The sequence below is a fragment of the Antedon mediterranea genome, chromosome 7, assembly GCF_964355755.1.
Source record: "Antedon mediterranea chromosome 7, ecAntMedi1.1, whole genome shotgun sequence".
NCBI lineage: Eukaryota > Metazoa > Echinodermata > Crinoidea > Comatulida > Antedonidae > Antedon > Antedon mediterranea.
Window position 1 is genome coordinate 26316305 of NC_092676.1, and position 12177 is coordinate 26328481.

Below are 12177 nucleotides of genomic sequence, written 5' to 3' on the forward strand. Positions count from 1 at the left end.
AATATGTCTAGTGCACACTAATAGTCGAAGCGTAAACTTTGATTTTGATGTCAGTGTCGCTGTATCAAGCTCTACGCTCGGCTCAAAGTTTTAAAGTTCGTTGGTTTAGCAAAGTATAAAATCACTGTTGATACTTACACAAACTATTGTAGACCAGGTTTCCTCAAGATTGAAACACACAAATCGTATCGACTAATGTTGAATCTAACATCGTATACATTAATTCTTCTTCTTCTGGTATATTATGAGATTTACTCCTTTAAAAACGGTATGGAAGAAAGGAAGCGTCAATAGAATAAAACTCGATTTAATTTTTAAAAACCGAATCCCAAAGTTTTTACGCGAAGGCCTTAATCACACTTAAACGTTGTCTATTAAAAACGCTGTTTCCATCAATCTGAAAAATAAACCACGACTTTTTTTGGAGGGGAAACTATAAGCCTATAGTTTTTTGTTATGATAATGAGGATATTTGAAGACAGAGAGCTATCTCGACTCTCAGATTACTTAGGTTTAGTCACTGCTATTGTTATTCGCTCAAGTGTTTTTCTTATGTAAACGTGTTTGTAGAAAGGCCTTTACCTGAAGGTTTCACATAACATACTTATTACAAAAAAACTAAAGCTTACTGATTACTTTTTTCTCTCTCCACAAAAACTAGGAAGTCTTTTCTCAAAATAATAACAAATAATATAATTGAGTATTCTTCTATAATCGTACTATTTTTAAAAATTAGAAATTTTTTTTTGTATAGGCTAGTAGGCCTATAGCCTATATACAAATACATTGTATATTTTGATATTTGATACTTTTGACGAATTTTTAAAATCATTTTATTTAATATTTACTTAATTTTAACTATATTCCTTAAATGTGTAGTAAAGAACGTCCATTAGACACAACAGGAACAGTATTTGCGGACAATATGGCATCAGCATTTAGCTTTTAATCTCTCGTGTATAATTTAATTTCTATTATACGCGTATCCTTTATTACTTCATGCAATAAAATACTTCCCCAATAATAACACCTATTCACAGTTAATAGTCATCCTAGTGTTTTGTATCTAGAGATAAAATACACAATAGACAATGTCTGTAAATCAAATTCCATGTTAATCTACGAATGAATCTGTATTCTTACATCGGGGTTGAGTCAATAGCACGAATTCCTGATGCGCGAATTTCGTTTCTTGGCAACCATACAATATATAACAGCCAAGACTAGCTGTTATACCTTAAAGGGTACCTCCGGGTTGGAAATCGTTATACAGTAAAATATAAACATGTCAACATTGATAATATAAATAACAACCCCACTAGATTTTCGATAGCGGTGAAAAAAAAAATGGCCGTTACGAAATAAGCAGCTTTTTAAAAGTTGCTGCTACAGATATTTTTCAATAGTTAGATGGGTAACTTTTGTGTTAAATGTATTATTCTTTCGATTCATACAATTTATTCTTAAAGAAAAATGCAAGTCAATCCCGGAGTTAACCTTTAAGTTCGTGGAAATAAAGATGTTTTTGTTGGCAACAGATTTTATTCACTTATTAAAATAATAATCCAAAGGCATGGGTATCACTGGCTGGATCTCAATGGAGATACAAAATAAAATAAGCACAAAGCTGAAACAAAACGATAAAGTAAAACAGCCAGAAAAATTAGCAGAGCTTTCAGGCAACATAGAGATATTATAGTATCTCTATGGGCAACACTAGCCCTTCATCAGTGCAATACTAAAATATTATATATATTTTATGTAAGAGCGATGTGTTTGAATATTTTCTTTATAATCATCATTACCTTAATGGACAAGCATACAAAAGAAACAATTTCTATCATTGTCTTTGGTCATTTTTTATTCGATTACAATTACTGGTATCTCCTTAAGTAATATGTTCAACCCATAAAACATAGTAAAATCCTGATGCTTTCTCCATTGAACATCAGAAGAACTGTTATATCAAGGCAATCTGCCTTGGTACAGTATAACCGGGAATTACAATATCATAATGCCCGGTTCTAAAGTAAGTGTCCTAGAGGATTTCAACCCTTATGATTAAAATAACACACACATTTATTTTTTTATTTCCAATTTCTTATTATACCCTTAAAACATGGTAATAACAAAATAACTATATTATTCATATTCACAAAATAAAAACAAATAAAATATAATACATAATCGCATACAATTATTTCACACAAATCTGACGATTAAATAATACAACTCTTACCTACATAAAATAATTAAGACATGCTATATAAGACATGCAATATCACACATGCATTTTAAAATATGCATTTTATATCATAATTATAAAACAATTTCTATCTGCCTTTGGCTATCTGCCAAGAACTTTTCTCTCAAATTATACATACAGCACCAATAATTGAACTGATTTTGAAAAGAAAATAAACATGAAAGAAACATATTAAGCTTTGTCTACACTATCAAACTTTATGTGACAAAAAAAATGAGTGTGCCCATATTATATGGACATGATGATGTCATATCAATACCACATATGAGCATATAAATACCATGGGCATATCGCTACCATATTTGGGCACATCACATTTTTTTTTGCCAAACAAGTTTGATAGTGTAGACAGAGTTTTCAAGTTTACAGAGCAACTGTTTTGGTCATGAACAATAATAATCTTTTTAGTAGTTGTATTCTCATAATTTAAAAACCTTGGCACACATTATTATTTGAATTGGATTTTAAATTTTTTTTTTTTTTTAATTCTAATTTTTAGGGCAATTTCCTCAAGGTTACATAGACAATTAATACTCTTTCAGTGACTTCAGTTATTTATGAATTTCTGACACTTGGTTAGGTTTTTCTTTCCTTTTTCACATCCAGTATCATACACTGCACTGGTGGATATAACCAAATCCATTTACTGCTTACTACTGCTTGTTCAATAGATCTTTGTTACATCACAGTACTATAAAACATAGAAAAAGTGTGTTAGTTGGCTCTGTCTCAATCATTATTCAGAATTGCAAAATCATCAAATCATCCATTATATCACCACAATAAATCACAATCTCTACTATCAATTACTCCAATCACATTCATTGATACTGGATGAATAAAGAAGTATAATAGTTGTGGAAGGAAAACAGAATATGTTTGAAATGCATCTGATAACAATAACAAAAATAAAAAAACTTGAAATCTCAAAATGTTATGTTATTTATGTTATGCCAATACAGATTGACGGTTTCATAACGGCTCGCAAAAGGTAAGACAAGTTTAAGCTAGGCCCCAGTACCCAGTCAAGACAAGTTAAAGCTAGGCCCAGAGAAACCAGTCATTACCTTCAACAAAAACCCCACAATAGCACACAACAAGGCTCCATATATTAAGACTGGGAAGGCTTTGCTTTTCCTGGATTTAGACATTAACCACAAAAACCAGCTTTCTTTCTTCTTGGAATATGGTGGGTAACGGATTCTGCAAGGAAGATGAAGCAGATGCATGATAAATTATAACCACAGTAGAACCTCCCCTTTAAGATACCACCACTACTCAGAGGACACCTCTGTTCAAGGGGTACTTTTATCCAGGAGATACCCATGTTCAGGGGCCACCCATATACACTTCCTGTGAAACCAGGGTCTTAAAGGTGTCCTCTTAATAGGGGTTCTACTTTATTCCTATTCATGGTTCATTTGTCCAAGATGGAGATTTTGAGGAGAGTATACCGCAAAATTTAAATGCTTTAAATATCCATAAAGCGACATTTTTGTGAGCCGTTACGAAAAAAAAAACTGATAACACAAAGAAAATGACACATAAATGATCATGCGAATATCAACAGCGAAGGTCCATGTTCCTAACATGCGACCACCTACCATCTAGATCTGTTACGTGACTTTTTCATAAGCCACAACAACCAACCTTCTTTAGACTCTGTATATGGAGGATAACGAACACTACGAGAAAAATACAAATCTACATTAGATAACAATAATTTATACAGTTAAATCCTGTTAAGTATCCCTTGAATAGGAGAGTCCCTTTAACAGGTTTGGCCTTGGTGTTAAAAAGTACATTCCCCCCTCATTCATTTTACAAGGGTGTCCCCTGAATAGGTGTGTCCCAAAAGAAAGTTTTCTCTACTATAATACACGATCATGTCATTTTGATTTTAAACTGTGAAATTGATAAAAGTTCAACCATCATTTTCGACAGAAGTTTTATTGCATTGTTTTATATAGTTGCACTGAAAAATCAAAATTTCCATCTTGGACTAATGAATTTGAATTAAATCCTTAGATATATCAATATATTTATTATTTGAATGAAATTATGTGAATTCAACACATGACTATTATTGGTATAATGATTATATTTATAGTATTATATCATATTTTTCCTAATAACTGTGTGTAGAAGTTTCTTCTCTCCTAAATTGTTTTCTAATCACATACTATACTCACGCAAGTAAACTCTCTAATGATTGGTCTCCAATGACAACTGCCCGTTTATGTGAGAATCTATCAAAAGAATGTTTACCATGGTACCCGCCCATCCCGCTGTTACCAATACCGCCAAAAGGAAGCGTGTCAACTGTAAAGGAAAAATAAAAAGGGATTTAATAATATATTTTTTTGTGCATTTACGGATCTTCCAAACCTGTTCTGGCATGGGTCCAGTCCAGCGTCGACAAATCAAATCAAACGTTTGCTGTTGCCGGACCAGAACAGGTGTTTAAACAAAATTTAAAATATTTTTTACCAGCAGCATGCATGAGAACATCATTTGCTGTGAAACCACCACTAGATGTTCGATTCAGAATACTGTCAACAACTTGTTTCTTGTTTGAGAACACATACATTGCCAGCGGCTTTTCACTGAAAAATACCATTATGATTGTATACATATGTTATTTATTTAATTTATTTATTTATTTGACCAAAAAAAAAAAGAAACAGGTCAGGAAAAACAAAAGTGACCTAGGCCATAAAAACTGAAAAATCACACAAAACCAGACTTTTCTTGAGGTCCAATAGGTCTAAAATTTCATTAAAAATGTCATTAGAATATCATATCATTTTATGCCAGTTCAAGGGTGTCTGGTATATATAAATTTGACGATATTTAATATAGTAGTCATTTTTCAAATTCTACGTATCTAAATTAACTCCTACATCTTTGGTAGGAATGTAAAATGGCGTACATAAATACTTTCAAAAGTTTCTTAGGGAGCTTTTTGAGGCAACTAAATTAGTACAATATTATTTTAAATGCTTACCGACTATTGATGAAATTGACAGCTTCATCGACATCAGACACAGTCATTATTGGGAGTACTGGGCCAAACACCTCATCTGTCATAACAGGGTCATCAGGTTTCACGTCAACAAGAACCGTGGGAGCAACATACTTCTCCTTCTCATCTGTTTGGCCACCCATTACGCATTTCCCACTATCTAACAGCGATACAACTCTCCTATATAATAACAACAAATTTGTTTGTAGAAACACAGATTTCTACAAAATGCCAACTTAATGTCAATGGCTACCTGATGTCTCTCTATGTAGATGGTTACCTGAACCAATACCAGATTATATCTTCTTCTTTTCAGTTATTTACTTTAAATTCAGAGGAAATTCTTACAGGTGGCTATAAACTTAAGCTCTGTCTACACTGTCAAACTAGTTTGACAAAAAAGTGTGATGTACCCAATATGGTATTGATATGCCCAAATATGGTATTGATATGCCCAAATATGGTAGTGATATGACATCATCATGTCTATATATAGGCACATCACATTTTTTTGTCACATCAAGTTTGATAGTGTAGACAGAGCTATAAAGACTCTCCTTCCATACAAATATTGTTCTATTGATTTATATGTGATGTATTATTTGTTGTATGGAAAATAATGCATTATTACATTACATATGCCTTCTATACCTGAGGTCCATCATCATTATATTTTTGACTTTTGATTTGGTGAAATACAATTATTGTTTTTAATAATGTGATACATTTTATACTTTATTTTTATACGATATTTTTATACGATATTTTTATACGATATTTTTATGTGATAAGTGAGCAAATGCAATTTCCAGTTTATTTGGACAATAAAAGTTATCTGTATCTGTAAATTACTTACTTAAAATGTCGTTCATTTATAATTCTTCCAAAATCTTTTGAATCTTGTGGATTCTGTTGACATAAAAAAGAAAATACTCATAATATAATATTTGAAAACGTATATATGGAGAATTGGTGTAATCCATGATTGAATACCTATGTATGGATGACATAAATTCTCATTATCCTCTGGTTAATTTCGCAAAATTATCACTAATCTTTTTCTCATCTCGTCATGTTTTCTTATAATTATAGCAATTAGATTTTTTCTTACCTCACCATAAAATTCTTTCACTGCGTCTTTAAGAGCTTCAACAAACTTATCCCGAGTTTCCCTTTCCAACAAGACATAGTCAGGTGCGATGCATGTTTGTCCACTATTTATAAATCTCCCCCAAGCAATTCGCCTAGCAACAGTGTACATGTTACAGTCCTTATCAACAAAAGCTGGGCTAAAAGAAAAAAAAATTAAGAAAATGAAGAAATAAAATTTGAAACATTGTTTATCTTTTTTTGAAAAAGACTAATTTAATAAAATCTGTTAAATTACCTCTTTCCACCAAGTTCCAAGGTAACTGGTGTCAAATGTTTGGCTGCAGCTGCCATGACGATTTTAGCTACGGGGCTGCTACCAGTGTACAAAATGTGATCAAATCGCTGTGCCAACAAAGCAGTTGTCTCTGGGATACCCCCATTAACCAACGTATAACAGTCCTAAAAAAGAAATACGACAAGTTTGTTTAGATTTACAATATCCATTTCACTATACATTCATGTTAAACTCATATACACTGTGAAATAACACTATTGTAAAAATGCACTGTCCGAATTATTGGGTTGACATACCTTATCTAAATATTTGGGAAGAAACTTCTCAAAAACAGCGGCTGTTGCAGGTGATAATTCTGACGGCTTCATAACAGCAGTGTTACCTAAAATAAATGTATAAAATGAAATAAATATTATGGTAGGAACAATTATGAAGAAGGGCATTTTTGCTTGTTCTTCTTCACTGATATTTCAATGTTGGATTTATATACAGATGTTTGTGTTTACCAGGGAAGAGTGAAATTACACACTCTTCACTGGTGTTTACATTCATCCTATTGGGGACATATTAGGCCCTATATTAGGCCCTCTATTGACCCAGGGCTAAGATGTACATCAGTGTAACCAAACTCTTCCTACAGTAAAGATGCACTGTGTTCTTTAAAATGCACAATCTTTATCCAAAAAGACTTGTTCTATCACTATAACAATGGTCAAAGAGAGACTTTGACATCAGTCTGGGGGAAATGGCAAAAGGTTTCCTACTTTCTAAGAGTTTTATCAGATAATCTATATTGTTTTGACAACTCTTGTATCATGACCACTGTGCTGATTTTGCCATTTTCCCACTAACTGATATTACAGTACACTTATCTTATGGTGCCCTCTATCTATCTATCTATCTATCTATCTATCTAGCCACACATGAAGTCTACAAACCTGCCATAATAGCCCCAATGAGTGGATGCAGAATAAGTTGAACAGGGTAGTTCCAAGCACCAATGATCAGCATTACACCCACAGGTTCTGACTTTATGTATACATCTTTACCTACCATTGCCATTGGTTTACTGGTCTAAGTAAAACAAATGTATACATTTTGAGCTCTGTCTACACTATCAAACTTTATGTGACACAAAAATGTGTTGTGCTCATATATGGACACAATGATGTCATATCACTACCATATTTGAGCACATCACTACCATATTTAGGCACATCACACTTTTTTTGTAAAACTAGTTTGATAGTGTAAACAGAGCTTTGTGAAATATATATTTATTTCGCATTCAGAATATGGTACTTAAGATATTAGGGTATCAGGTATTGGGTGAGTTGACTGTAGTAGCATGCCTTTAATACCTACTACAGTACATTCTGTCATGACATGACCTTGGGCTAACCATTTGGGTTAATGGTAAAAATGAATTTGGGACTTTTTGGACTTCAAGAAAAGTCTGGTATTGTGAGAGTTTCCAGTTTTCAAAGAGTCTGATATTGGGAGAGTCGACTGTACAGTATATGTTTACTAATAGTAAATACACTCTGTTTTACAAAATCAGGTCAACTGTGTCATTCAGTTAATATCATGATGAACAAAACTGAAGTACAAAATACCTTTTCATCTTTCATCCATTCCTTCAAATGATTCAAAGCGTGTATCACCTCATTTTCAGCAAAAGATATTTCCATTCCCATGGCCTCACTCCTAGGCTGTAATTATAAAGACATTCAAAATACAAGGTGTTTATTTATTTGGGTCAAAGTGTCAAAGCTAGCTCATTTTTTTAGACAACAATTAGAATTAAACCTAGCTCTATGATTGTATCATATCATTTATTAACTAACTTAAATTTGTGCATGTGACTGCAGCCATGTATATGGCCTTTTTTCACCTACCAAACACAAATGTGAACAGAGCAAATAATGCTGAGGCAGGATTTAATACCAAATGTTATAATAAAGAAATATCACTGACACTACGCTTCACATTAAAATGCATGACGTACAGTACATGTATTAACATTTTAAAAAATGCATTAGAAAGTGTGTTTAAACATTATATAAAATCATGGGGCTGAGAGCTGATGTAACCATGGCAATTATAATAATTGTATTGTGCAAACAATGCACGCATATTTACTTAATTATACTGCAGTATATAATGTGTCACTACTAAAAGCCCCATACAAGATTAATTTAGAAATCATGAGTTTCAAACTGTACAGTACGTGGTCATTTATATGTTGTTGTTTGAATTAATCAATTGGTTGTAGAATTGCATGATTGATAATGTAAAATGTATGTAAAATGTAAAATGAGCGAGTGGCCAAGCGGTTAAGACAGTAGAATCGTAACGTAATACCTAGCCATAACATTGGCAAGGGTTTGAGCCTCACTTGCTCCATTGTTCTGTTGTAGAACAAGTCTTCTTGGATTTGAGGACTATAAACCGTAGGTCTAGTGTACACATCTGGCTCATGTGCACTTTAAAGAACCTAGTACATCTTTTGAAGACAAGTAGGGGTTACCCCAGTGTAATAGTATATACACACAGCCACTGTAACAGTTATCATAACTCATCAGAGGGTCCCATGATTGTCAGCATACGCTGTTTATGCTTGGTTCGCACTAGAACGTAACGCAAGGACGTAAACGCAACGCAAGCGTTTTAACCAATGACAAGCGAAGTTATAGACAGTTAGCAATCACAAGCGAATAAGCCATCGCTTGTGATTGGTCAATTCACTTGCGTTGCGTAACGTCCTTGCGTTGCGTCGCTAGTGGGAACCACGCTTTAGGGTCACCCTCTAAAAATAAGGTTGAATAAAAAATATGTATACCTTTCTAAGATCTTTAGTCATAGCATCTATCATATCTTGTTGATGATCTTTGATAAAATTCAACATACTTTCTAAAAGTTGCTTACGTTGTTCGTAGGAGCGGGTACATCCCTTGTTGAAAGACTCGCGGCATGTAGCCACAATCTAACATAAACAATATAAAGCATGACATTTAAAACAAATTTAAAATTCCGTAAAAAAAATGCATTTTTCTCAAAACTGGATAAATATTAAGATTTGTGCAGATATACTAGAATTTTGCAAAAGAAAATGTACTATTAACACTTTAAAAAATACTTACTTTAGCTGCATCAATGGACATAATTAAAAATGTTTTATTTTCCTACAAAAGAAAATGTATAAAAACAAAAATTAGTTGAATATTAACTCTTGATATACCTGGGTAAATTTTGACAGCGTGTACTTTGTATTTAACCAAACTCAGTCCACAAAATTTGTGCGAGCAGTTTTGTGACTTTGACACCGACTTTGACAAATGTTGGCATGACTCCACAAAATCTTGCACAATACATATTTGGTCTTGGGAAATGTGTGTACATTTACATTATCTATAGACTATACAATACCATCACTATAACATTTAAGGTGCATTCATTGTTTTAATTAATAATTAAGTTTTTAGATTGCTTTTAATTTACAACAACAAAATTAATAGGAGTTGAAAGCGAGTACTTTTTCCGTGGGAAAGGTAGGTATTATTTAAAGCCCCATTTTCTACATTCTTTTTAGATTTACGTTTACATTTAATGTAAACAAAATAAATAAATACTATATGGTCCTAGTGCGATAATTGTTTCGGTCTTTAAACGGTTAAAAATAGGGACTAGAATAGGACGGGAAGCCAGCGCAAGGGCCGGGTGTGTAACTAATATCACGGCTATGTCGACGGTTTTTAATTTTATGCTCTAGCAAAACACATCGCCGTCCTCACCTAACCATCCTGTTTCATAAAGTCCTTAATGTGAAAAAGTAATTCAATTCTAATAATTTGAGCAGCCCGCAATAAATCCCTCAATTTTTTGAAGAATTATAATATATGCATAAAGGGATGGGCTTTAAACTACACTAATAATAGGCCTTAGTAATGGATCTTTGAACTTTGTACTGATTACAATTTTTTGATAACACTTGACTAGAGATATTCTTAATTATGTAATCTTACTTAATGTACTAGGAAATTAAATATAATTTGTTCAGAATTATTTCCAACACCAAAAATAATGATGCAGCATGTTGGGTGTCTGATCATTTCGGCCGCCAGTCATTTCGGCCGCCGGTTATGGAATTGCCAAATTCATGAAACGCCAAAAAGGACAAAATATGTATTGTTAATTTCGGCCGCCAGAATTGTAATTATTCTTGAATATGTATGACACGCCATGTGTGTTAAAATGTTAATATTTTACTAAATACTGTATTATTAAGCCGAATCGGCGGTCTTCAATTCCAGAAACAGCAGCGATATTATAGCGTGCACATTGCCATCACTACAGTGAATATTAATGATATTTTTTTAATAAGAAGGAGGTGATGCTGAAGTTTTTTTTATGTGCCAGTCAAAAACACTTGACTTGATTCATATTAAAAGAAACACATTTTTACAAAGCACACGCATCTTCGGGACTTAAAAATAAATAAAAAAATAAACATTAAATTAATATTCATTTTGACCAAAATATTCAGACGGTAAAATACTGTAACTAATAATTTTTATAACTTTAAATCTATGCCTACGGCAAAAACAAAATGTATTTAGCCCATTATTGCACAACTGATCTCTAGTTTAAATGACCATAGTTCTCTGTGGCGTTCCATAGACTTGATAAAGTTATTTTTTTTCACTGTAATACTGTACAGTTAATGAGTTATTTCTGGCTATTTCAATTTGGCGCGCCATACCTGGCGGCCGAAATGATCATGCCATATTTTGTCCTTTTTGGAGTTTCATGAATTTGGGCGTTCCATAACCGGCGGCCGAAATGATTGGCGGCCGAAATGCACTGTGACCGCATGTTGCCTCCTTCCAAAAAAGCAAAACACTTTTTTTGTGTAGGGTACCGGTAGGTAAGGGCATCATCAGGCTTACTGTATGCTACTAAAGAGAAAGCAAACTTGACAAAAATTTCCTAAGGTTGCGACCTCTGGGCCATTAGATTTTTTATGAGTCAACAGGGGACCTACATTCCATTTAATACCGTGCTGCAATCCCCTGCTGGCTGGGCATGTGGGCTACCTTTTTATGACTCAAACTATTACTGCTTTTCATGTTACCACTAACAATATAATATTGAAATTAACGTGCATTTATCATTGAATTACTTTAGATTATATCATAAGACTTTCTTCTGCACAAAAGAAACGTTTTCTTACCTTAATACACAAAAATAGGTTTGTTTATGTACCTCTCGCTCCTCCGCGAATTAAAACCCCGTGATTCCAATTTCTGTGTGAACTGCATGATGATGCACAGAGAAACTTATCAGAGCGTGTCGTTGACGAAGAGGGCGAAGTAATATTTTTCTCATCTCTCAACTTACGCAATTATAATATTAATACCTAATATTTATAAAATAAACATGCTCAACACAAACAATAACTAAAATAAAAATCTACTTTTTTTGTAAATTTATTTTTGG

General features: G+C 33.1%; 1 protein-coding gene across 3 annotated transcripts; it reads right to left on the reverse strand.

The window, feature by feature from the left end:
- Positions 1 to 1850: 1850 nt before the first annotated feature.
- Positions 1851 to 11980, reverse strand: LOC140054392 (aldehyde dehydrogenase, dimeric NADP-preferring-like). Of its 3 annotated transcripts, none has more exons than XM_072099369.1 (14): positions 11912 to 11980; positions 9822 to 9863; positions 9521 to 9664; positions 8295 to 8390; positions 7617 to 7752; positions 6975 to 7060; positions 6679 to 6842; positions 6403 to 6580; positions 6148 to 6200; positions 5274 to 5471; positions 4757 to 4872; positions 4459 to 4588; positions 3334 to 3469; positions 1851 to 2957 (listed from the first exon to the last, which is right to left on the reverse strand). In XM_072099369.1, the coding sequence occupies exons 2-14, from the start codon at positions 9840 to 9842 to the stop codon at positions 2931 to 2933; spliced, it is 1485 nt and encodes a 494-aa protein (XP_071955470.1). In that variant the 5' UTR covers positions 9843 to 9863; positions 11912 to 11980; the 3' UTR covers positions 1851 to 2930. The 3 variants fall into 3 exon arrangements, with proteins under 3 accessions (XP_071955470.1, XP_071955471.1, XP_071955472.1); XM_072099370.1 differs by lacking the exon at positions 3334 to 3469 and adding an exon at positions 3871 to 3951; XM_072099371.1 differs by lacking the exon at positions 1851 to 2957 and adding an exon at positions 3871 to 3951 and having other exon boundaries at positions 3345 to 3469.
- Positions 11981 to 12177: the final 197 nt, after the last annotated feature.

Excerpts from the sequence above, each read along its gene's own strand:
- LOC140054392 (XM_072099369.1), bottom strand. The coding sequence starts at position 9,842 with ATGTCCATTGATGCAGCTAAA. Across the intron at positions 7,061-7,616 it reads CATTGGGGCTATTATGGCAG|GTAACACTGCTGTTATGAAG; the intron begins GTTTGTAGACTT and ends CATTTATTTTAG. Across the intron at positions 6,581-6,678 it reads TTGGAACTTGGTGGAAAGAG|CCCAGCTTTTGTTGATAAGG; the intron begins GTAATTTAACAG and ends TTTTTCTTTTAG.